Below are 27082 nucleotides of genomic sequence, written 5' to 3' on the forward strand. Positions count from 1 at the left end.
TGGTCCTGGTGATTTTATTGGTAATTACTTCAGTGGTCCAATAGCCAATTGTCATGATGGACTCCAGACCCTGTATCTTACCTTTTACTCATCTTCTAAACAGCTCCTTTTATCCTCCTCCCACACGCACAGCTTTCCCCAAACCTGCTCAACTTCTCACTTTGTCAATTTCAGCATCCTCCTTTGGCTCAAGCTGGAAAGCTTGATGTCATCCTCATCTCATCACCCTCAGCTCTTCTCCTATCCACTACATTTTATCGCCTTTTTTATTCTTTCTCGATATGTTTTCTAATCTAAACTTTCCTTTCCATTCTTTTGCTACTCACTTGGTTCAATCCCTCCTTCTCGTCCTCTCATTTGAACTGTTGTAATGACCTCCTGTTTGGTACTGATGCCACCAGTGCCCGCAGGGTCCCTCCCACTTTAGTCTGCAGACTAATGAATGTCTTCCCAAAGAGAAGTTAATCCTGCACTATGCTCCTTAAAGCTTTGGTTGGGTTACCATTTCCTGGGCAGGATATTCAAGGGTAACAGGTGAGCTGCTGAGAATTTAATGTAACATAAGAAAAATCAACCAGATGGTTTTCAACTGCTTTAGAAAAAGTATACTCTGCCTATTTTGGTGAGGGAAGACTCTGTTACTGCATTTCTAGAGCTGTAGGAAAAGCAGACATTTCTGTCTTCTAGAGCTGAGCTTGTCTACATTTTCCCATGGGCTATGAAGATGCATTGTCAAGGAAAGAGGAAGGGAAAGAAAGCCTGGCTCTTGTTCCAGGGTTGGGGAGAGGCTGCCCCCTGGTGTGGGAGGGAGTTCTGGAGAGAAACTACCTTAAAGAAAAAGGACAAGAGGGGTGCTGAAAATGGAGTTGCTGCAGATGAGAGAGTCAGGAATCCTCTGCCAAAGCCCTTCTGAACACACTTTGAATTGAGGATGGCTGTGCGACTGCTGGGCTGGGGTGGAAGGCGGGGAGGAGAGTGGATATTAAGCATTTAGCTGCAGAGCTTTGGGGACCTGGTAAAGGGGTCAATAGCCCAGGTGTGGCCTGCAGAGCTGTTCACCTTTGAATCAACTGCTGGAACCTGGGTAATCCAGCACATGGAGCAGCAGGCATCGGTGGTGGACCGAAGATCTGAGGCCCTTCCCTAATTTCCTGGGCTACATAACCCGACTACAAGGGCAAACCCAAAGGAGAGGGTGTGGCTCCTGACAAATAATGAGGTTATTCTTGCTGCCAAGATACCAACCCTTTTACTACAGTTGTTGCTGAACTCCTGAGATTGAGTATGGCTTTTTCAGAAGCCATCAGCACACTGCGTGGTGACAGTCTAACTGAAGAGTCAAGGCTAGAGAGCGCCTAATGACATTGTTTTGAGTCCCTGTGTACACTAACTTGAGTCCCTGAACTCAGTGGTCTTCCTGGACTTCCTTTTTCTGTTAGCCTACTTTAGGTTCTATTCCTGCCACAGATGAAGATCTAACGAAGAAAAAGAAAATACGGAGGAATTTGGAAGGGAGGTTGTTATTTCAATTCACAGCTGGTGTGAGAGGAGATGGAAATACTCGTACCCTGTGGAAGAAGCTTGACAAATAAGGCATGGGCGGGCAGGGGACAAAGGCAACCATAAGGCAGGCAGGGGTATAGTGAGAAGCAGCGTCTGAGAAGGGGAGGAATTTCACTCAACAGAGCTTGTTTGGCAGGTGGAAAGGCTGGCTTAACAAACCCTCCAGGTGATTCTGATGCACACTAAAGTTTGAGAACCACTGTTCTAGTCCTTCAATACATAACACACCTGTGCTTCCTTTTCATCAATTTTCTAAAAAAACTCGTGTGAAATTTATAACAATGCTAAACTCACAGGTGGATTGACAGTAAACAAAGGATTATCTTTACTGATGGAAAAGCCATAGAGAAATAGACTACCTGAAAGATGTAGGTTATACTTCTGAGATTACTACCATGTAGCTAATGAGAGATGCTGATTATGATCAACAGATTTCAACATTCAGGAAAAAACCTGACTTCCATTCTTCACAATTAACTGTTTCCCAGAGGAAAGTATGACTGCAAGACTTTTAGCCATGAAGAGACAAATCTTTCTTTCCACGAACCTCTTTTCTTGGAGCATAACTTTCCATCCTACTGCCAACCCCCCATTCTCAAATTGTCGTTGTCATTTTCTAGATTTCTTAACTAGTAACATTTCTTAGGAACTCAAAGGAGAATTTTCATGGCTTAAGCAGAAATACCGTCATTTTAAAATAATAACCTGTGGCTTATTGGTTATGCAGACAAACTCCTATAGCTTGCTCGTTTTCAAATTGCAACTACATCTTTCAAAAATGGCTTAATTGGGACAATTTTATTTAGAAGGTAGAAGAGCAGATATAATCATATCTTATAGTAGTAGTTGTTATATGCCTTTATGTCTACCATACGTAAATCGAAAACACTGCCTGCTTACTTTGACATATTTGTTATTAGAGATAGATGAGCTGCCTGTAAACTGCCTCCCTTCTTTAGACTGGAGATGTTAACATTTCCAAGACAAAATCGCCTCAATTCTCCAGCTCAAAGGCTTCAGCAGTGTTCTAATGAAATTTTGACAAGTACTGAGTCTGCCCTCTGTTTTTGCATGCAATATCTGTGGATCACTGATCCTACTCTGTGGATCAGAAAGTAAATTTATTTTCATTTGTAGCTGTGGGCAGACTATCTTGGTAATTTGCCTTCATATCACAGAAGAGTGGAACAAAGGATATATGTTGACAAGACACTCTCATTTTGGGGAATGAATTCCTGATCTAAGGACAGCAGCCACAAGTAAGGTCGAACAACAGGTGACAAATTCAGATGCCTTCATATTTTCCCTAAAACAACAGTTTCTAACTCTTACCTAGTCTAACACAAAATTCAATGATAGAATCAAGGGGAAAAAATGGGCTGGAGTTCTTAATGCTACCATTTAATGGCCTATCCGAAATGCCTATCACACATGTAAAACAGGTCTATGACCATTGCCGCCAGATTCTGTAAAGAGCAACAGACTTGGATCTTTAGGTATTTTAGTAATCTACAAAAAAAAATTATGTCAAAGTGATTAACCCACACACATTTTATGTGTATCTACTACCTGGATTAGGTAAACTAACCATTACTTTCAGATGAGTGTATCCTAGGATTTGTGCTATCTTTCCTTAGTTAAACATTAAACTACCATCTATTTGCTCTGACCATACAAACATCCCGTTGATAGATACAGACAGAAGCATATAAATGCATTTATCTTTTCTTCCTGGTGAATGAACAAAAAACCCTGCTGGTTCAAAGATGAACCATTCCTGTTTTGAAAATTGTTGGATGCTATATTAGGAAATGCCACATTCATAGTTGCCTTTGAATTCTCTCTTAACTCCCCCAAGAAGTGAGTAAACTGGCCTGAATAGTAGCTTATGGAGAATAAGCAGGAAGCAAAGATGATACAATGGACACTCACATTTGGTTTCAGATCTATTAAGGCAGCCTGTAGCCAATCTATATTTCTAACTGTAATTTGCATTACCTGAACACAGACTTGCTGGGCAGAGAGGGATGAGTGGTTTGGAAATGACGAATCTATCCCAGCCCTCTGTGTTATGGATTAGGCAGCAGTGATGTGTAATGGAAATATCCCTGGAGATGAAAGATCTGGGCTCTAGGCCAACATCCTTGCTGATTACAACATGACCTTGGGAAACTCCCCAAATTGCTCCAAGCTGCTTTCTCAAGAGCAAGAGAGAGATAAATAGCTATCCTGCATATATAGCACCCCTACAATAATGGTCAAATGAGAAAGTGAAAATGCTTTGTAAAACTGTAAATCAGCTTAGCCAAAAACCTTAGGAAGCGAAGAATCAGATTATATTCAGGGACTATGACTCCATTTTAATCCTCTAGTTTCCTGATTCATAATGTGTGATTTCGCCCAAACATAAATAAAGCAGAATTAGAAAAGCTAAATCATTTAAAAAATAAATCAAAATGAGCTGCATTTTGTATGGCTCAATCACACTGTCCATATCAATAGTGATTATTCCAAAGGCATAGGGATAGAGAACAATTTCATGCAACTTTGCCAAGGCATGAATATTACAGTGAAAGCCGTTTTAAAAGCTCAGACATCAATGAAACAGTTATATAATTGAGGTTAAATCACAAAATTGACACAGATTTATAAAGCAGATAAAATGAGTAGTCATTAAATAGTTGTAATGAATCCGCTTCCTTTATTGCAGTAACTTCTATACAAAGCAGCAACTGCAATACTCAACGTTAAAACATTAGAAAAGCATTTGTATGACAGTTATAATACAGTATTATCAAAATATTACATTTTCAAACTTAGTAAACATCCACCAGAGCTCAAATCTTTAAATTATTTCCATAGTCTTTAAAAATATGTAATGTCAGAAAGCATATAAAAAGAATGTAAAAGGAAACCTAAAATACAAATGAAATAATGTAACAAATAAATATCTGATTTAATTAACCATTAATAATCAGCTTAACACCACCATTCTCTCTAAACCCAATGAATTTTTACCTATAGGAATAATGAACTGTCAAATGCCATTGCATAATTATTTATTTCCAAGTTATTACCAATGATTAGAATTAAAAAAAAATTTGGCATTAAAATAATCAAATTCAGGATAAATAAAATAGAGTAGAAGAGCATCAACACTAGCTAGCATCTCTAAGAATTGTTGAAACTTATTAGAGCACTACAACAACCTTGAAAATTTTGAACTGGTGTCTAGTCTTAAGTGAAAGTAATGTATTTTTTTTTAAAGTGAAAAGCTTCTTACATTATTTCACAGACAATATTACCCTCCCCCGAATTATGCATATTTAGATATATTTTATGTACTTTATACACATATGTATGATGTATGACATTTGGTTCCTGCAGTACAGATCACAATGATGTTTTCCTGAATGGGAAAAACTTAAAAAAAAAACAACAAGTGTACCTGTGCATGTTTCAAGATAGCAGCACTCAGTTCACGCCCTATTATCCATTTAAAAAGTTCAAATATGATTATTATTTACTAAATAATATGACATTTTACTGTATTTTCCCCCCAAACACTACAAACCCTGCAATAAACGGAACAATGCTGTGAGTTATAATGTGTAGGGAAAAAATTTTGGAAAAACAATTACTTCATTTTCTTAACATTCTGAATTCAAAATTATTATCAGATCTCCATTTTTATATTTAGTTCATTCTCACGCAGCAAAAATACTGCACTACTGACAACTGCAGTAATCTTCTAGATTTCTATCCAGATTCATGAAAACTGGCAGAAATTCTTCACCCCTGACACTTACACCAATGAGCCCAGTGAACAGTACTTTAGATGACATGGTCTCCATTTTCTAACTAAATGATAACTGTGTGAAGTTACATGCCCTTCAAATGATCACCTTTGTTCTCTATGAAACCTGTATCTTTCAATCGAATTTTGAACTTATGCTTACTAAAATAAAAAAATTTTAATCCGATGAATCTTGATCATTTTAAAAATGCAAAAAACCAGCAACATAAACATCATTATACATACACATATGCATCTGTGTATGCATATACATATACACACACACATACAGATATGTAGACATATATCCCTTGAAATGCTTAGGAAATCCTTCCTTGGATAAAAAAATGAAAAATTTCACATTAATAATTGTATATAAAGCTTTTAGTAACAGTACATATGCACTGTCAAAATTGTTCTAGTAGACTATGATGTCAAAACAGACATTTGAAAAGCACAAACTGGCAGTTTTTCTTAACATAAAAGTTTTAAAGTATTAAGAATGGATTAAATTTCAATGTTCAGAACAATCTGTTCAAACCTGAGTATATTAATTAAGACTAAGTGTACTTGACAATTGAATGAATTAAGCCTAAAAACATTTCACTAAGAAACCAGTGGTCCATTTAACCATTTGATGAAATGTTAAATATTTCACTGATTTATAAAGGATGGTATAGTGAAATTCCACATAGTGTTTATTGAAATATTCTATTAAATGACATTGCTTTGTCTAATTTTCCTCCAGAAAAATCTTTTTAGCATTTCTTAAAAGTCCCTCAGATTTGAGGAAAACCCTAAATTAGGACAAATCTCTCTTCTAATAAATACAAATGATCGTGAGGATGTTTGTCTAAAGAATGGCAATATGTGATTTTTCAGCATGGTATATAGAAGTACTGGATAAATCATCAACCTTCCTTAAGGTTTGAAGAAATAATAATCAAGATATAAATTAGAGCCAATTAGAAATTTAAAAAAAAAAGGTTTATTGGGCCTTGTTTCCCCTAGATCTACATTTACACATATTCGTACAAACCTAACCTTGGGGTCACCTTTTGGTTCCCATTTTTTTTTTTTTTCATTTTTCATTAACTTGCCCTAATTCTCACCTTTAATATCTAACAGATACCTTTACAAAAGTAATAGAAAACATACAGTACTCAACACTAATTGGTCAATGGAAGAAGAAAAGCAGTGTCCATTTTATTTTAAGGTGTAAGAGACTAGGAATAGAAATAAAAATCATAGCTGAAGGCAAAGTTTGACATTCTATAAATTTATAAAAGAGGATATATGGATGAAATTTGGTTAATTTCAGAAGGCACCTCAAGGCTAAAGGCTTTTTGTACTCCTTTCATCAATCAAAAAATAACACACTTTTATTGCTATTCAAGTAGCAAAGGAAAACATTACTCCCAACAGCTTCAGTCCAATAAGGAATCATCATCCATTAAGACTGAGATTCAGAATTGACTAAAACTGAAGTCTCCATACACATATCAACGGAGCGACTTCCCTGTGTGCTTTCAAATTAATGAAATAGTGAAAGAAAAGTCACAGTTCGCCATTGTGATGTTAACGTATCATTGAAGATTTCAGTTACTTCACTAGGCACTGAAGTACCGTCTGGAGGGCTGTCCACTGTGTAGAACATTTAAGAATAGAAGGTGAGGACACTCTGATGATTCCCACGGACTAGAAGAATTGGTGGTAGGTCCTTAGATAGAGCTTCCAACCAAGCCATGTAGAGAGCACTAGACACAGCACCTTTTCGTGCAACTGGGAGACTCCTGGTATCAAAAAGAGAAAGGAAATCAAGCAATGCGTTTAAGCTGGGAAGAATAAAATGCAATAAAAATTATAAATTAAGTCACAAAAATAGTAACTAAAAATTACTATAGTTATTGAGTATTTTTAAGTGCAGGGAAAATTCTGCATATGGTATTACAACTACTATACTCACAGATCAGTATTTCCGTTTTGTCTTCAGTTTTAACAAAAGATTTTAAAATATTTCTTCATAAGAATAGCAAATAAATATTTCTATAAAACCATTAACACATTTGGTCTCTAACATTAAACCTCCAAATTTACCCTTCTTCAATAAGGATAGAATTCTTTTAGAAGAAAGGAATGTTTCTATCTGAATTTAGAACATGGAAACTATACATGGATAAATCAAATTCAAACATAATGAATTCTACATATTAATTTTCATCTTCTCTTACCTCTCTGGGCTTTCATTTCTATTTGTAAATAGCGGCAGTAGTGACCAGTTGCTCTCTAGATTTCTACATTTCAGCATCTTCCATTACAGATATGTGACCATGATGAGCAAAATTGGAAATTTTCTAGTGTACTAAGTGTCTGTTATTAATCAAAATAACAATCCTTTGGTATTACTTTATTTCATCAGTTGGCATGGTTACCTATTTAAGGACCGGGGCAGGCTCCAGGCCCAAGAAAATTTGGGTTCAAGTAATATCTAGTTAACCTGGTTTAGTGGAGGAAAAGCCAGAGTGAGCATTAGCATCTATATTTGACGAACAGGGGGCAGTGTGTATGTACGTAAAGTTTGTGTGTGGGAACCTGGCGGTGGGGATACAGATAGGAAGCATTTTTTAAATTTAATCTCCCAAGTGACCTTATGGGGTTTATTTCTATGAGGAAGCTGCATGTGGTCCAAATTTTAACTTGGGGCTTTCATATCCCACACATGCTTGGTGGCAGAATAAACTACTACGATAAAGAATTACTTAGGGAGCCGGCCCCGTGGCTGAGTGGTTAAGTTTGCGTGCTCCACTTCGGTGGTCCAGGGTTTTTGCCGGTTCGCATCCTGGGCGCAGACATGGCACCGCTCATGAGGCCACGGTGAGACAGCGTCCCACACAGCACAACCAGAGGCACTCACAACTAGAATATACAACTATGTACTGGGGGGCCTTTGGGAAGAAGGAAAAAAAAAAAACCAGATTGGCAACATTTGTTAGCTCAGGTGCCAATCTTTAAAAAAAAAAAAAGCAATTACTTAAATTCATATAAGCTTAAGGATAAAAATTTTTGTTTTTCTTTACTCCTACGTTCAATAATTTCTCCAAATGCTTAAAGCAAAGTGTATTTAAAAAGTTTATTTTTCCCTCTTTATAACCACTAAGTCATTATGGGTGTTATATAGATATGTGCTTCGTATAGAAATTAATCCTAATTGTATTACCATAAAATGAATACTCAAGAAAACCTTAGTACATGTATTACTTACATGACAATGATATTAGCTGTGTTTGAATGCTCCTTTAATAATTCATTTAACCTGATCTGCCGGTATGTCTGAAATGAAACAGAACAAAGTCATTCCTAGATCATTTGAAAAATGGAATCTAGTGTGGTTCATGCAAAGAAACCAAAATCAATCTGGTGTTATAAAACTATCTGTTCCCTAGTTTTAAAAGAATTAATGCTTTACACTGTCCACATATAAATCTAACTTAAGGGAGATTTAATTTACATAACTGGTTCCTCCCATAACAAATTGTAGTTCTTGATATTTACTTATGTCTTGAGTATTTTAAAGAACTCACATGGAAGATTCATGAAAAGGAAGGAGAAAGAATACCTTGGTCTTATAAAGTTCAAGCTCATTATCTGTTATTCGCCATGGTTCATCTTCTTTCATTTTATCTGCAATATCTTGTTCTTTATCATCTTCATGAAGTCTGTACGGCTCAATCATTTCATCAAAAGCTATAATACTGAAAAAAATAGAATACTAACATTAACCGTATTTTGAATTACATAACAGTAAGATCTTAAATGCTAAATTATAACGAACAGTTAGTTTTCCATCTCCTGTGCTCCCCTCCATACCCTAACTATAATAATCACTTTGACAATTTGTTTTGGAAATAGCAATCACTAGTTTCTCCATTGATTAGAAATTTAGAACCATATTCACAATAACAGAATTGCAATTTTAACTGCTAATGCTGCTATCTCTGTATTTACCCCTGTTCCTATGTTCGCCCCCTTCAACCTAAATAAATTTTCATCATAGTAGTCAAAATGATCATTTTGAGCAATAAGCCAAATTGTGTTACTCTTTTACTCAAAGTCTTTCCCAGTTCAAGTACCACTGAATAAAAGTAGTGTAAGAAAAGGTACTAAAACATTCTGAAGGGGGGAAAGGGCAGATACTCAACATTTAAGAATATGCAGAATTAATCTCTAGATCTAAAGATACTTAACAGGACAAAAGACAGTAAAAGAAAATGAACAACATTCTAATCCTCTATAAATGTGAAGAAAAACATACTTTTCAGTATCAAGTCTCAGACAAAGCTTCTGGTATATATTGTTTTATAAGAGGAAACAATTATAACCTTACAAGGTATACCTTACTATTTTCTATTTAAAATGAATTCTTTATACCAGCTTCATCATTTATTCAACACTTATCTGAGAATAATTAAAACTATGTCCAGTAATATACATATAACAACCTCTATATGCCACTTTCAGGTAGAATATTCCAAGAATCTAGTTTTCTTTGACTTTTGAGAATTGTGAATACAACTATTATAGGCAAATTCTTAGATTCTCCTATTTCAGTAATAAAACAAAATAGTGGAAAGTCATATGTACGTGAAGTAGGGATCGAGTGGTCGTAATGAATGTGGGCATAAACAATCGAAATTTAAAGAACCATGAGGAATTTCTGTGGCATTTCAGAAATTACTTGTAAAGCAGTAATTGAATTCTTCTCTGATAACTGAAAACCCTTTAGACTTACTTTTATATCTGCTACAGGAATGCCAACTGTCAGTGCTAGATTAAAAGAAATTGACTTCACGTGTAACTAAAAACAGACAAAATACTCCAGGTAATTAGTTAAGTTAAATGATTTATTACTGGAGTGTCTGAGTAGGTCATCCATAAAAGGATCAGAAATTTGTGCCAAGTAATTTATCCAATAACTTACTTTTCTTTCTTTGGTTTAGTATTAATATCTCCTAGGACCATGATATCGGAGAAGTCTATCCGGAACTTGCTAAGTAAAGTAGCCATCCTAGAACAAAAATGAACTGCAATCAGACACATGAAGGCTATATATAAGTATTCTTATTCTATTTAGAGCTGAATCTGTATATGTGAAAAGCATGATTTATAGGAGAAGTCTATTAGGTGCTAAACAAAGTCTATACGAATTAATTCACACTGTCCATCCACACTTAGCCGACGTCTAAATTCCCTGAGTAGAGACTTCTGTTATCTTCTTTTACATTCTCTGAATCTCTCCTTAGCATCCACTGATGAATGGACAGAGCAAGATTAATAAAATTTGAATGGCAACTATTATTAAAAGTTAATTTTAGTCAAATTATCTCGGTAAGTGTATGGATTTCAGTAGAAAATAGTAAACAGTTATTTGTTTAATTATTTTTGTTTTAGTCTTTCATCCATGAAGAATGCATTTCTCAGAACCCAAATATGACTGCTTGGGCCAAAGAGAAGCTATAACTGATAGCAGATTAAGTTCATAAGTTCACAGTATTTTTTTTTGAACTGGGACAGGCATGGAAAAGGAGCTCCAACAAGCCTCTGATTTTTCAGTAAATAAGTACCTTTCTGGAGGCATAGCTGGCAATGAAACCTTGGCAGCAAAAATAGAGACGTTGAAACATACATATGAGAAAAGCAATCAAGAAAATAGCATTTTATTTTTAATAAAATGAGTTTTCTAAATTAAGATATTAGAAAATAGATGAGCTAAAGGTCTAATTTTTAAATTATTACTAGTACTTCTTACATAAGTCACTATTTGAAATAAACACCTCAATGAATTCCAGTGATAATCTGCCAAGTGCCTGCTATGTGTTGTAAGGCCCAGAAAACTCAAAAATAAGGAAATAAATATAATACAAGCCCCAGAATGTGATGAGTAATATCAAGCATATCACAATTCAGGAAGGAAATATACCAACTAGTTGGGGGACAAAGGTAAAAAAATTATGGAAGGCGTTATAAAGAAGGTGAAAATAGTACTGGACTTTAAAGAATGGAGTATTTTAACAGAGAAGGAAGGCAGGTGAGGAGCTATTTCCAGTGGAGAGATGAGAGTAAGCAAAAGTGGAAAAGTCAGAAATCACCTACATGTTTAGAGTAGGGCAGGTGTGGAAACATAAACTGAAGTATAAGGCACATTTGGGGGAACAGAAGATAAGAATAGAAAAGGAACAGGAGAACAGATTGTAAAGGGCCTTGACTGTCACATTTTAGCATAGACTTTCTATGCTATGTAACAGAGAACTTAAAAATATTTTGGGCAGAGGAATCATGTGATCAAAGTTCTGCTTTCCAAACATGAAAACAGGAGCAAAGTGTACAATATATGCTGAAAAGGTCAGAGACAAGACACAGGGTACTTAGAAGTACTGAAACCAGAACTAGAATTGTGACAGTACAGACAGAAATAAGAGAATGGATGACAATGGTATCCTGCATTTCTGTAGTCTAGAAGTCTACCAAATGTATCTGATATATGAATACATAATTTTTGAGCACTGTCTCCTCTGATTTAAAAAAAAGAAAGCTGCTTAACACTTTAATGCCACAAGTATTTAATAAAGACCTTCTAAGATGTCAACATATTAAAAAATACTACATAAGTAAAACTAAGTATCTATAACTTAAATATGAAGACTAAATTCAAGAGAAGGTTTATTTTTTTTAACTAGAATTTTCAGCTTCAGTATAGAACAAAACAACATGACTGACATTTTCTGGATTGTCTAGTTTTTATCCTATCAAATATATACTGTAATAATGAAGTACTACTGGATAAATGCCCTTCAATTCAAAATAGACTTACGCTCTCCGGTCATGGTCTATTCTGTTTATTTTTCCACCAATGAATACTCTGATCTTACAGTCTTTCCACTTTTTCTTGGTAGTCAGAAGATAAGGTATCAATAAGGTCAAACCTGAATCATAAAAATTTAACAAATCATTTATTAAATACTAATTTCTTAATTAAGAACTTTTAATTCAATTTAGTCTCTAGAAATACATTTACTACAACTCAACACAACAAAACTTTCCTTTCTGCCTTTCCTTAATAATGTAGTAAAAAAAACATTAGGCAGGTCTGCACAAGGAGGGAGCCCCAATGGAGTCAGGACCCACACAAGACAGGCCGCGAAATGGGACAGTGGCCTAGCACAGTCGGGAGACGGGTCACATACAGGAGGACGGAGGAAATGAGAATATTCACTGAAGCTAATGGGAGCCAGGTTTCTTACTGAAATGACAAACATAAAAAGGGAGAGGCTACATTGAACCTTGCAGTGTTGGACTGGAATTGGTTTTCAATTTCTATCTACACATACAAACATACATATTTATTTCCTAGATCTGTCCAGTGAGAGTGCCTGAGAGCAGTCACACCCTAGTAGCAACGAGCATATCTAATGCCCTGATCTTTGTTTCTAAATACCATTCTCCATTAAGAGGAATCAGGGCTCCTTGGGTAAAGGGTGATTTACCAGCTGGGGTAGGGAAAGTGCAAAACTGAGCCTGGAACATCATATTTTACCAGAAAATAAAGAATGATTGGGACATGACAAATGGACATAGAAGTCAGCCTAAAGAGGATCCTGCTGGCCAAATTTGGGACAATCTGAACATCAAAACAAATAATGAGAATGATAAGTCATATCCCATTGAATAAATAGGAATCCATGAGTCCACACAGATAGAAATCAAGAGAAAGCTCTCACTTACAGTAAAATGCCAAGTAATAAATGAGGAAGAAATTATGAGATTGGAAAATCATCATTTGGCAACCACAAAACAACCACAACAATAATATATTTAAGCAGAAATATCAATGGATGCTAAAGATGGTGGTAAAAGGTACAGTAACAATGGTATATTTACATAGCCTCAAAGTAACTCCCCATTTCTGAAATACTTGTAATTATAAAAGGGGGAACCAGTAACTTTTCAGTGTAAAAACCTAGTGAAAACCACCTGCCTCAATGGTCAAAGCTAACCTTCCTAGCGATGAGACAAATCAACATCACGTGCCACCTGATGCGATCCAGACAGAAGAGCATAGCATCACTTCTGTGATAGTTCAGGTCATGAAGCTGAAGGAAGGACTGAGCAACTTCCAAACTGAAGAACACTAAGTACAACACCTGATTCTAAAATTAATCTTGTATCTTTTGGGTAAGTTGGCAAAACTGGAATGCGGTCTATGGGTGAAAGGCACACGCCATGTCTTAGTATCATTCCCACAACTTCAGTAAATTTAAAATTGTTAAAAAAAAAAAATATTAACAACCTTACCTCCATCATCAAAAAGCCACCAGACATCAATAGTATTCTTTCCTTGTTTTTTCTGAAACTGTGTACTAGCTTCAAGAAGCTTTTGATCAGCTACATTTAAAGGCATAGCAGGGCCTTTGGATTCTAAAGGATTAAGGAGAAAAATAAGATGTAAGGGAGGTAAATATTGAAGTCCCTTTTGCTGAATTCCTATAGTTCCCTAACTTCCGTATATTTAAATGTTTATAAGCAGACAGTTGTGTATGGCATTCATCATAATGTTTGTAATTTAAACTTTTAAAATGGTTACAGATTAATCTATCTCTACAATAACTAAACTCATCCAAATTATACCCATACTTTCTAATATTCTGAAGCACTCTGAATGAAAGAGAATCATAAACACCAATCAGGAAAATTATAATTGACTCCTAGATTTTGATTTTTGAAAAGCTATTTTAGGCTAAATGGACAAATTAAGTTTATGCCTGTTTCACGAACATATTTCTTTTGTAATCTAGTTTCTCAATAATTTAAACCTCAAAAAAAATTTTTATTAACATGTTATCTGTAATATCGAAGACAGAAGGACGTGGAAGAAACAATACAATCTTGCAATTATCACAGTGAAACCTCTTAGTCTAAGAAGAAACTCCCTAATCTTTACCTCACTTTTGTCCCCTCAATACGTGAGGCCCAATTCTAAAGCCATATAAGCACCACATCTTTCTCTGAGCCACAGAAAGATGGTGGGAACTCCTTGGAAGGACACTCATCTGCTGCAGGTCTAAAGAACAATATACCAAGGGAGTTCCCATTTACATTGCCAGGAATTAAAAAAAAAAAAAACAGCACTGGCTCTGTGAGCAAGCAAATGACTATTATGAAATTCCTACACCAAATTTTTAAAAGCAGAAATCCATACGAGGAAAGCTGATTGCTTTCACAGAATGTCTATCATTCACTTTTCATGCTGCCATGATGTATGCAAACATGACGAATGATTTTGCATGATGAAATAATATGGCTACCAAACCACACTGCTCCATAACTCTCACCTCTATCTCCTTCTCATAAAATTCATGTACGTTGACATGACTGTGTATCTCCCAAACGCAGCAGGACTGTGAGAAATATTATAATTTTTGAAATGAAAAATATATTAGTATCAAAATTAAGGACTTCATTGGGTACAACTGATGGTAAAGAATGCAAGTGACACTGTGAATAAACCTATTTCAGTGTCTCTACTTATCATCTAAACCATGCAGTTAAAATTAAAAAATGAAGATTGACTTTCAGGGTTTGAATATTTCAGAAATGCTATGATGAGTTAAAAGAATTTGTCTTTGATATATCACCTTTTCCTGGGAAGATTTAACTCTTTAGTTGGACTAATGATCATTTTCTAATCTGCATTTAATAAATAACTGTAACATCACCTCACCATGGAAATAAAAACTAAAGAAAAGAAAATAATAAGGTTGGAGTTAAAGAGTTAACAGTATGAAAAAAGGGATTGAAATAAAATGATGAAAAATGCCTGCCTTTTTTCAACAGTGGTTGAGTTGGAGTCTTGCCATCCTCTTCCTCATCTAGATTATGTTTAAAAAACACAAAATATAAGTTAATTGCCTTTATATTAATAAAATAATGAAAACGTAAATAAAGCACATTTATAAACAAAACATAGTATGAAGAAACAGTCTGTGAAAAGTAATCAAGACTGAAGATTGATATTTTCTACACTGAGAGCTCAGGATTTTAAAAGGCAAACGTAGTTCAGACCCCTCCAACAGGCTACTGCTTAACACTCACTCCTACATTTTATTCCTGTGAAACTGACAAAAACTTTACCAGAATATTTAAACTTTTAAATTTTCATACTTGAAATCAGTTGAAAAGATGTTGAACTATGGTTTACATAGTAGAAATACGGCATTAAAAAACTGACGTTGCAGATGATACATAAATTTTAAACACGCCACTGCATCACTGTGCAAATGACTGAAAAGTTATTTTAGAAACATTTAATGAATATTTGGTATTTGTAAAAATTAATCACCACTTAAAATATTAAGGAATTTTATCAGATAGTCATTTGGTTTACATAAAATGCCAGGTTATACAGGAGTGATTTTTTTCAAATAAATAAATTTATATATGTATATATATATATATATATATGTATATGCATGTATGTATGCATACATTGGCCCATTTGTATTTAAATATGTATCAATATTTTTCTCCGGTTATCAGTTTACCTAATCTCCATTTTTTTTCTTAATAGAGGCTTGTATTATTTGTTTAAGGCATATAAAACTGTCAACCTGGATAGGAAAGAGTACACTGCAGTGAGCGCTTGAGTCAAACTCCCAGCACTCTAATATTAGCTCTAACTCATCTTCTGGCTGTGCGACCTTGAGCTAGTTACTTAATTCCTCGTGTTCCTCATTTTTAAAATGAGTGAACAATACCCACCTCCTAAGGTTGTTATATTGCAAGCATCAATGTACTTAGCCCAGGGCCTAGCAGAAAATCAGTACTCAAATGGTGTTCTTTTTGTTCCCCTTCCACACTGTATGCTTCAGTAACCAAAATAGACATATCAAATATCTAGGACTACATAATGACTACACCAGAATGCTTACAATTCTAAAGACTTTCTAAATTGTATAATCTTTTCTATAGTTTCTATGCTAATTTTGAAAACAACTGGCTAAATAGAAAATAAACACAAAATAAAATTAATGCTTCTTTTGAATGCTATTTTCTTATGCCTGTTATGGAATAAGAACCATTTCAATTATGACATTTAATTTCATAATATTAAATATTATTGTTCTTATAAAGTAGCTATTTGATAGTATCTGTCTTTGATGACAAAAATTTATAAATCTAACTACGGACATTCTATATTCATTTCAAAGAGCTCAGAAATGTCAACGAAATCTTGACACTTAAAAAAGATTTAAACTAAGTTAAAGGCATTTACTCTTTTACAACAAAAAGATGAGTGGAAATGTACTGACCCCAGTTTCCTACTCTATAAAAATAATGACTTCATAAGATTGTGATACACGTTAATGAGCTAACGCATGGACAACACCTACTATGATGTGGGAAGCACATCATACACAGAGTAGATGCTTGATAAATATTATTTCTTCCCCTCCTGTCATAGCGTTACCTATTAATTCCTAACAGATTCTGTAAAGAAAGGATCTGTTTTAGTAAAGAGAAAAGAAAAAAAAAAGTAAGAGAAAATCAAAGAATGTATATGATAAACTAAAAATAAATGCAGGAACATAAGAACAGTTTTAATTTAATTTAATTTAATTAATTTATTTATTTTTGAGGAAGATTAGCCCTGAGCTAACATCTGTGGCCAAGCCTCCTCTTTCTGCTGAGGAAGACTGGCCCTGAGCTAGCATCCGTGCCCATCTTCCTCTACTTTATATGTGGGACGCCTGCCACAACATGGCTTGCTGAGCTGTGCCATGTCCGCACCTGGGATCCGAACTGGCGAATCCCAGGCCCCCTGAAGCGGAACGTGCGAACTTCATTGCTGTGCCACCAGGCCAGCCCAAGAACAGTTTTAGAGTCAGTTTACAGAGTTTTGAGACGAAATTGAAAACAATTATAATCAAGCCAGCAAAGAACTGAAAGGGAAAAATGGGTCTCAACTAAACTCTCAACTACTACTATTCTAAGCAAATGAGGTAAATAAGGAGGAAACAAATGAAAAAACATTAATGCTAAGTAATCTAAAAGAGATCAATTTCCCAGAGAGAGGATTTGTCCAAGGTTATCAATTTCAGAAAAAGAATGATAATCATTTTACAGGAATCAAAAGTATGATGTGGTTTGATGATTTGCAGTGCAGATTTTATATTGTGTACGTCAGCTGGGAATAGGACAGACGGAGATACTCGACTGAACAGAGGTAGGAGAGTGAGGGTGGGAGAGTAAGATTTGGAAGTCATCTCTCTTAACATACAGATTTGTGGATGAAATTATCTAAAGTCTCATGAGATCTGAAAATCTTGTGGCTTAAACCACACGAGCCACCAGGGGTATTATGTCTGTAATTATGGCCGAACAGTTCACCAACCAAATACAAATAGCTCCTTTCCTCAGAGAAACTAAAGTGAGGAACAATATTGCACTTGATTCTTTATTACGTTGTTTTACCTAAACAACTCCAGGTATAAGAAATGTAAAAATATTCTGAATATCTCAGCACGTAAACAAATGCCCCCAGTATTTAAATATCTTGATTTACCAAAAAATTATGTAAATTAATTTTATAAACGTCATTCCTTTGAGTGTCATATGCTATATGCACATTACCCTAAAATTACCATGTTTCTTTTCATGTTCAGATTTAACCTATGCTTCAAATTAAAACGTCTTATTTAAAGCAAGCATAAATAAAAACACAAGAGTATATTAGTGTATAATTAATTGGCATAGTTTCTGTCCTATAAATCTACTTTAATACCTTAAAAACAGCTAGTCATTTTGTAGCCATTTTTGAAAGCCATAAATTTTACCTGAGCAACTAGAAAAGAACAGTCCAAGTTTGAGAATGGGTTACTTTATAAGAGATGTTAGATAATAAAAACCATTTCTCTCAAAACTAAAACATTACTATTCATAAAATGTCTTGTTTGAATAAAAATTACCTTTATGTGTAACAGTTTTTTCACCAGATGGTATGGAAGTATCTAACTCCGATTTTTTACTATACTCCACACTCAGTACCACATCCTTGACACCAGGAGATTTCTCTTGTGATGACAATAATTCTTCTGTAAACATGAAAGTATTCAAAATATTATCTAAATCTTAACCATTAAAGAAAGGATCATGGTATAATATCAATTAAATGGCAATTTTAAGCAAAGTTTACTGTGAAATAATAACTTTATAATAAATGATTTGTTATGTAAACAAATGTGATACTCTCTTTTGAAATGACTATTCACTTAAGTATCTTGAGCCACAACTAAGCATCAGACATTGGAATTAGGTGCTGGGCAACAGTAATGAATGAGATTCATGGAACACAAGAATCTGGTAGACAAAAGGATGACATATAAAATGTGAATCAACTCTGTTCTCAAAGTCATTTACACATGGAAAAACGTAAATGTGACAAATATTCATATACATGTAAGATGACACACAACGCTGAAAAATTATAACCAAGACTATAGAGCCAAAACTAGAGAAGAGAGTCCTTTCCTAAGCTCATGGTGAAAGTACTGCTTCCACATTTTTAAAGCACTTCCTTAATTTTCTGTCGTTTAAGAACGAGTGAGTAAACATTTAACTTCCACTATAAAAACATTTATCATAAAGACAAACATAATATGAAATTGATCTATCCATAATCCTCATCACTGATTTGTGTGTATTAAGAGAAATAACAGAAACTATGTGAGCCTAGGTGCCAGCACTATGCTCAGAGCTTCACAGCCCATCTCTCCTTTTTAATCTTCACAACAACCCTATGAAGTAATTGTTTTAACAGATGAGGAAACTGAGGACAGAAGTCAGCAAATTTGCCCAGGGTACAAAACTACTAAGAGAAAAAGCTGCGACTTCTAAAGCAAATTTGACTCCAAAACTTGTGCTTTGTTTTTCTTTAAAGATTTTATTTTTCCATTTTCTCCCCAAAACCCCTGGTACACAGTTGTATATATTTAGTTGTGGGTCCTTCTAGTTGTGGCATGTGAGATGTCACCTCAGCATGGCTTGAGGAGCGTTGCCATGTCCACACCCAGGATTCGAACCGGCAAAACCCTGGGCCACCAAAGGGGAGTGTGCGAACTTAACCACTCGGCCATGGGGCCAGCCCCATAAAGCCTGCACTCTTAATCCCTATGCTAAACCAAATTCCTGTCTCCAAATCCTAATGATGAGTAATGAGGCTTTCAAAACAATTTCAATTTTTTTAAAGAATTGTTATTAAAACGATTATAACATGAAAATATCTTCTTAAAGTTCCAATCACATTAAAGCTCAGTAAATTACAGAACTATATAATTTATTAGCCAAACTGTGATATTTTTGAGAGTGAAAAGGGACCCTACTAATAATTATGCAGAATTAACAGGTACCCTAAACCTCAATAACTGTTAGAGCATGACTTTCACAAACATGAAAATGTCTAACAATTCAGTAGTGATAAAATTTTTCCTCCAACTATTTTATTTATCATGTATTTTTACAAATTTGTCCAATCTACAATCATAACTAACGCCTGTTCCTCTTAAACTTATGACTTGAATTGAATTTTATTCTCTCCATTAGTAATCACTAGTGATCATCCAGGTTGGTACAAAAAGAAAACACAAACTTTGGTGAAGCCAAATAGATCTGATCTTAAAACGTCATATAACAAAGCATATGACACAGAATAGACAGTAAATATTAAAATTACAGAAGGATTTGTGAGAATTACTTATAATTTATTAACAAAATAATTTATATTTTTAAAATATAAAAACTTATTTCAAACAAGATTTACCTTGTCCTTGAAGATGAGATATATCCAGACCCTCCCGTAGGCGGATAACCACTACTCCATATTGTATGTCAAAGGCATCGCTATAATAGGAAAAAAAAACCAAACACAAAAAATTTCTTTCTGTGTCCTCCTCTATAAAATGAAGGCAATACTAGATGATTTCTAAAATTACTTTCAGTTTTAAATGTCTGATTTTTTTTAATATGCTTTAAAATTGCTGTGAGATCCATATAATGTTAGTTTCAAATCCTTCACCATTGGGAAATCTTATTCTTCATATACTTTATTAATCAATAGAAAGAGATTTTTTAAAAGGTAAAGTATGAGATCTGGTTACTTCCTCAAAGATGTTTCAAGGTAACTATGAAAACAAAACCATCATCTGTGCTAACAGGCAAATAATTATGTGGTTATATCTATAGTATATACAATAGGAGCTCCAGGAAGAGAAATAACTCTAGTGAGTTAAGGGTAATTGGATCAAAATTCAGACACATAGGATTTGAATCTGGTCTTAGGGTTACTTTGCCAAATACAATTTTTTTTTAAAAAAAGGACAACTGTTTGTATATGAAGAAAATCTTTATAAGAAGGAGTGAATAGGTCTATTCTATCAGCAGCTATGGCAAGAAAAAGACTATTCTTCAATCAAGTATGGTATAGTGAGAGGGAACCCTGATCCTTTATAAAACAGTGTGAACAAGATAAAGACACTTGTAAGCAAATCCCAGAATACTAGGAAAAAGAAATATTTTTCAAGATTAAGAAGAAAATCTGGCAAAAAAAATGAAGTTTTATTCTCTTTATTAAATAACTCAGTTCCAAGAAGCATTTGTTGTAGATTAAACAGATAGACATGCAAAAATCAATAACAACATGAGCAGAGTAAAATCAGAAAGACAAAGTAACAAACGAAGAAAAAGAATCTACCAGACAACCCTAAGAGGAAAGCTAAAGATACCTAAGTCAAAACTAAGATGTCTGATAAAGATCAGTGGAAATACCACTGAAAAGTAAATAGTAAACTCAGAACTTACACTTCAAGGAGCAAAACATATAAGTACAGTTTTTAAAAAGAAATGTAAATAGCTTAATGGATAAACCAAATGATTAACTGCAAAATTAGTGTGAGAGGGGAACAAACCTAAACCTGTGAGGTTGATATCAGTGATGAAATGTCTTCCTTAGCATCAGATATTACAATGACATAACTTAGAAGGTGAAGGATCTGACAACGTGGGGGAACTCTGCTCAGAAACAGCTGTAGGGTTTTGAAAAAGCTTACTAACTTAAATGGAAAGCCAGAGTATACACACCTGCGTGTACACACGTGTACCTGTGAGTGAATCTTTGAGTGTATAAAGAGACATAGAAAGATCAACCAAAATTTTTTGTTAATAAGATCATAAATTTCAAACCCAGATAACCCTGTGTGATTCTTTTCATTCTTATTCTTCTACTAGAAGACAGTACATGAGAAACAGGCTTCAAAAATCAGTGCAAGCTTTCAAAATTAACATTTTCTGAACCAACTAAATTACTAAATTAAAAAGGTACTCACTGAAATAAGTTTATATACAAATCCACATCCCTCATATCTGCTTGCAACCAATCTTTCTTAAATCCAAGGACAAGTGTGTTTGGTTTCATACGCCCAAGACCAGCAGCCTAAAATACAGGAAAAATGCAACCTTAAAGATATACTATTCAACAAAATGCTTTTTAAATGATGAAATCCTCCAAATAGACAGCCTCTAAACATTTTTAAATTATACATCCTAGTCAGCAAAAATTCTTGAGCACCCAATACATGCATATTTATAAATTATATATACATTAATCACATATTACTTAGAATTAAACATACACAAAAATAGAAGATAAAATCAATCACTTGACAAGTTCTAAATTCACATTTGTACTTTTACGATTCGTCAAAATTTTCATATTTTTAGTGAGAGAAAGATGATGGAATATACTTCATTTTTTATAAAAATCACAACACAGAAGTGGTATTCTCAGTTACATATTTTGATAACAGCCACTAAACTCTGGAAGCAAAAGTCCAAATGGAAGACACGCATTATTAGCTGCAGTTCTGAATCACACCAAGACTAAATTTTGGGTTCTTTCTACCAATCATGCAAAAGTTTCTGCTAAAATTTGGCTGATTTCCTTCTTCAATTGTTCCAGCAATCAATTTGTTTTGCAACCTTATCAAGAGTTACAATTCAACATGCTTAGCAATTATGCCCCCCAAATCCAATGAACATCCTTTCATTAGATTCTACAACACACTGATTTTTAAACCCCACTATCTATTTTCATAACTTTCTCATCACCCCAAAAAGAAATTCTGTAATCATTAAGTATTGGCTACCCATTCTCTTCTCCCTCCAGGCCCTGGTAACATCTAATCTACCTCTGTCTCTTGAATTTACTTATCCTAGATATTTCATATAAGTGTAATCATACAGTATTCGTCCTTTGTGTCTGGCTTATTTCATTCAGTATGTCTTCCAGGTTCATTCATGTTACAGCATATATCAGAATTTCATTCGTTTTTAAGGCTGAATAATATTCCATCCTATGTATACACCGCATTTTGTTTATCCATTCATCTGTTGATGGACACTTAGGTTGTTCCTACCTTTTGGGTACTGTGAGTAATCCTGCAATGAACAAGAGCATACAAGTATCTGTTTGACTCCCTGCTTTTAATTTCTTTGAGTATATGCCTAGGAGTAGAATGCTGGTCATATAGTAATTCCATGTTTAGTTTTTTGAGGAACCACCAAACTGTGTCCCACAGCAGCCGCAGCATTTTACATTCCCACCAGCAATGCACAGGTTCCAATTTCTACACATTCTTGGCAAAACTTGTTACTTCCCGAGGTTTTAGGTTTTCGTTTTTTTTTTTTTTAATTATAGGCAGCCTAGTAGTGTGAAGTGGTATCTCACTGTGGTTTTGATTTGCATTTCTCTAATGACTAATGATATTGAGCATCTTCTCATGTGTTTATTTTTAGAGAAATGTTTATTCAACTGATTTGTCCATTTTTAAATTGAGTTGTTTGTCTTCTTGTTGCTGTTTTAGGAGTCCCATACAGGCATACCTTGAACATATTGAGAGTTCGGTTCCAGATGCCACAATAAGGTGAGTATCACAATAAAGCGAATCATACAAATTTTTTGATTTCCCAGTACATATAAAAGTTATGTTTACACTATACGATAGTCTGTTAAATGTGCAACAATAGCATTATGTCTAAAAAACCAATCTACATACCTTAATTAAAAAATACTTTATTGCTAAAAAATGCTAACCACCATCTGAGCCTTCAGTGAGTCGTCATCTTTTTGCTGGTGGAGGGTCTTGCCTTGACGTTGATGGCTGTTGACTGATCCTAGTGGTGGCTCCTCAAGGTTGGGACGGCTGTGGCCATTTCTTAAAATAAGACAACAAGGAAGTCTGCCACATCGCCACATCGATTGACTCTTCTCACAAACGATTTCTCTGTAGCATGCAATGGTGTTTGACAGCATTTTACCCATGGTAGAAATTCTTTCAAAATTGGAGTCAATCCCCTCAAGGCCTGTCACTGCTCTATCAGCTTTATCACTGCTTTCTCAACTGTTGTCTCTCAGTTTATGTAGTATTCTAAGTCCTTTGTTGTAATTTCAATAGTCTTCACAGCATCTTCATCAGGAGTACCTTCCACTCAAAAAACCACTTTTTTTGCTTATCCATAAGAAGCAATCCTCACCCATGAAAGTTTTATCATGAGATTGCAGCAATTCCATCACACTTCAGGCTCCACTTCTAATTCTAGTTCTCTTGCTATTTCCACCCCATCTGCTGTTACTTCCTCCACTGAAGTCTTGAACCCCTCAAAGTCATCCGAGAGGGTTGCAATCAACTTCTTCCAAACGCCTATTAATGTTGATATTTAGACCTCTTCCCGTGAATCACAGATGTTCTTTATGGCATCCAGAATGGTGAATCTTTTTCAGAAGGTTTTCAACTGACTTTGCCAGATCCATCACGGGAATCGCCATCTATGGCAGCTATAGACTTATGAAATGTAGTTCTTAAATATTAAGACATGAAAGTTGAAATTACTCCTGGATCCATGGGCTCCAGAAAGGATGTTGTGTTAGCAGGCATGAAAACAACATTCATCTCGTACATCTCCATCAGAGATCTTGGGTGACCAGGTGCATTGTCAACGAGCAGCAATATTTTGAAAGGAATCTTTATTTCTGAGCAGTAGGTCTCAACAGTGGGCTTAAAATATTCAGTAAACCATGTTGTAAACAGATGTGCTGTCATCTAGGCTTTGCTGTTCTATTTACTGAGCACAGGCAGAGTAGATTTAGCATAATTCTTAAGGGCCCCAGAATTTTCAGAATGGTAAATGAGCACTGGCTTCAACTTAACGTCACCAGCTGCCATTAGCCCCTAACAAGAGAGTCAACCTGCCCCTTGAAGCTCTGAAGCCAGGCATTGATTTCTCTTCTCTAGCTATGAAAGTCCTAGATGGCATCTTCTTCCAATGGAAAGTTTTCTTCACCTACACTGAAAATCTGTTGTGTAGTGTAGCCGCCTTCCTTGATGATCTTAGCTAGATCTGCTGGATAACTTACTGGAGCTTCTACATCAGCACTTGCTGCTTCATGTCGCACTTTTATGTTACGGAGATGGTTTCTTTCCTTAAACCTCATGAACCAACCTCTGCTAGCTTCACTTTTCTTCTCAGCCTGTTAGGGCCTTGCTGTGGATTAGGCTTTGGCTTAAGGAAATGTTGTGGCTGGTTTGATCTTCTATCCAAACTTTAAACTTTCCAAATTTTAAACTTCTCTTCAAACTATAGAACTTTCTCCATATCAGTCATAAGGCTGTTTTGCTCTCATCATTCGCATGTTCACTGGAGTGAAGTAATTTCACTGAGTGGAGTACTTTCCTTCAAGAACTTTTCCTGTGAATTCAAAACTGGGCTAACTGGCGTATGAGGCCTACCTTTTGACATGCCTTCCTCACTAAGCTTAATCATTTCCAGCTTTTGATTTAAAGTGAGAGACATGCGACTCTTCCTTTCACTTGAACACTTAGAAGCCACTGCAGGGTTAGTAATTGGCCTAACTTCAATATTGTTGTATCTCAGGGAATAGGAAGGCCTGAGGAGATGGAGGGAGAGAGGGAATGGCAGGTGGGTGGAGAAGTCAGAACACACACACATTTACTGATTAAGTTCACTGTCTCATATAGTTGTGGTTTGCGGCGCTCCAAAACAATTACAATAGTAACATCAAAGATCACTGCTCACAGATCCCCATAACAAATACAATAATGAAAAAGTTTGATATATTGTGAGAACTACCAAAATGTGACACACAGATACAAAGTCAGTAAATGCTGTGGGGAAAAATGGGGCTGATAGGCTTGCTCAAGGCAGGATTACCACAAAGTTTCAATTTATAAAAAGCTGCATTATCTGAAAAGTGCAATAAAGCAAAGAACAATAAAATGAGGTATGCCTGTATATATTTTGGATATTAAACCTTACCAGACATTTGATTAGCAAATATTTTCTTCCATTCATGGGTTGTCTTTTTTCTTGATGACATCCTTTGATGCACAAAAGTTTTTGACAAAATCCAATTTAGTTTTTTTCTTTTGGTGTCATATCTAAGAATCCACTGCCAAATTCAAAGTTATGAAAATTTACCTGTGTGTTTTCTTCTAAGAGTTTTATGGTTTTGGCTCTTATATTTAGGTTGCTGATCCATTGAGTTAATTTTTGCATGTGGTGTAAGGTCACACAAGTTTTTACAGGTGATAAATCATTTTTTGCAAAAGATTAAATTAATTCAAGTGTTTATCAGCACTGATCATGTGCCAGACACTGTCCTAAGGACCTGGAATAACTGGGAAACAAAAGAAATATTCCTAACCATTGAAAGCTTACATTCATTTTCAAAATGTTCTATCCATGCACAAGTTTCTTTCAAAAAGTAAGATTTTTTTTCACTATTAAAAAAATAACGCTGGGGCCGGCCCCGTGGCCGAGTGGTTAAGTTTGGGCGCTCTGCTTCGGCAGCCTAGGGTTTCCCCAGTTCGAATCCTGGGCGCGGACATGGCACCACTCATCAGGCCATGCTGAGGTGGCATCCCACACGCCATAACTAGAAGGACTCACAACTAAAAATACACAAACTATGTACCAGGGGGCTTTGGGAGAAAAAGGAAAAATAAAATTAAATTAAAAAATAACCGTTTGCCTTCATGGGGCAGACAAGGAATATTCATTTGAAGATTATCTGCAGGGTAGCCACTAACCACACAATGTGTTTTGTTTTGTTTTGGTTTTTTTTTTTGGTTAAAGAAAACTAAGAAATATCTTTAAGTTTTTTAGCTTTTTAAAGAGCTAAGTCACAAGACAATCAGTAACTTCTTGATGGTACAAAATACTGTCAGGGTTACTCTTTTTCTCATCACAAACTTTACCATAATCTTATTATAATTAAAAGGGTTCATTTTTATAAAATTAATAATAACATCCTGTGGCATTCTGTACATTTCTGCTTTCAACTTCATTATTTCAATAACTTTCTCTTCAATGACTGAGCAAAGAAATTTCACATGTATCACTCATCCCTAATCTTTGTAAATTCCAATCAAAGTAATTATTCAGTTAGAAGAAATGTTTTCAGTTTCCATAAAACATCACGAGTTTTAAAAAAAACAATTTATTACTGAAAATACATCTTTTCTGGAGCATATTTCTTTAATGGTTCATAGAAAATCAGTTTTCCATGGAATTCCATAACTGAAACTGATTTGGCAAAATGTA

At 35.0% G+C, this 27082-nt stretch overlaps 1 protein-coding gene and 1 long non-coding RNA gene across 4 annotated transcripts in view; both read right to left on the reverse strand.

The window, feature by feature from the left end:
• The window catches only part of LOC139075331 (uncharacterized), a 124188-nt gene extending 123821 nt beyond the window's left edge, over positions 1-367 (reverse strand). Inside the window, exon 1 of one of the 2 annotated variants that reach the window (XR_011525627.1) lies at positions 82-366. This is a non-coding gene — a long non-coding RNA (uncharacterized lncRNA). Of the gene's footprint in view, positions 1-81 lie in introns of both variants that reach the window. The other variant, XR_011525628.1, reaches the window with a different exon arrangement.
• Positions 368-4241: 3874 nt separating this feature from the next.
• SLC12A2 (solute carrier family 12 member 2) overlaps positions 4242-27082 on the reverse strand; it is a 103862-nt gene continuing 81021 nt past the window's right edge. The window contains exons 18-27 of one of the 2 annotated variants that reach the window (XM_008530066.2): positions 21790-21896; positions 20229-20308; positions 18379-18504; positions 15235-15282; positions 13709-13831; positions 12228-12339; positions 10338-10424; positions 8976-9111; positions 8622-8689; positions 4242-7152 (exon numbers count right to left, since the gene is read on the reverse strand). In XM_008530066.2, the coding sequence (XP_008528288.2) occupies positions 7017-7152; positions 8622-8689; positions 8976-9111; positions 10338-10424; positions 12228-12339; positions 13709-13831; positions 15235-15282; positions 18379-18504; positions 20229-20308; positions 21790-21896 (1023 nt within the window). In that variant the 3' untranslated portion in view covers positions 4242-7016. The remainder of the gene's footprint in view (positions 7153-8621; positions 8690-8975; positions 9112-10337; positions 10425-12227; positions 12340-13708; positions 13832-15234; positions 15283-18378; positions 18505-20228; positions 20309-21789; positions 21897-27082) is intronic. The other variant, XM_070571255.1, reaches the window with a different exon arrangement.

The sequence above is a fragment of the Equus przewalskii genome, chromosome 13 (genome assembly GCF_037783145.1).
Source record: "Equus przewalskii isolate Varuska chromosome 13, EquPr2, whole genome shotgun sequence".
Classification (NCBI taxonomy): domain Eukaryota; kingdom Metazoa; phylum Chordata; class Mammalia; order Perissodactyla; family Equidae; genus Equus; species Equus przewalskii.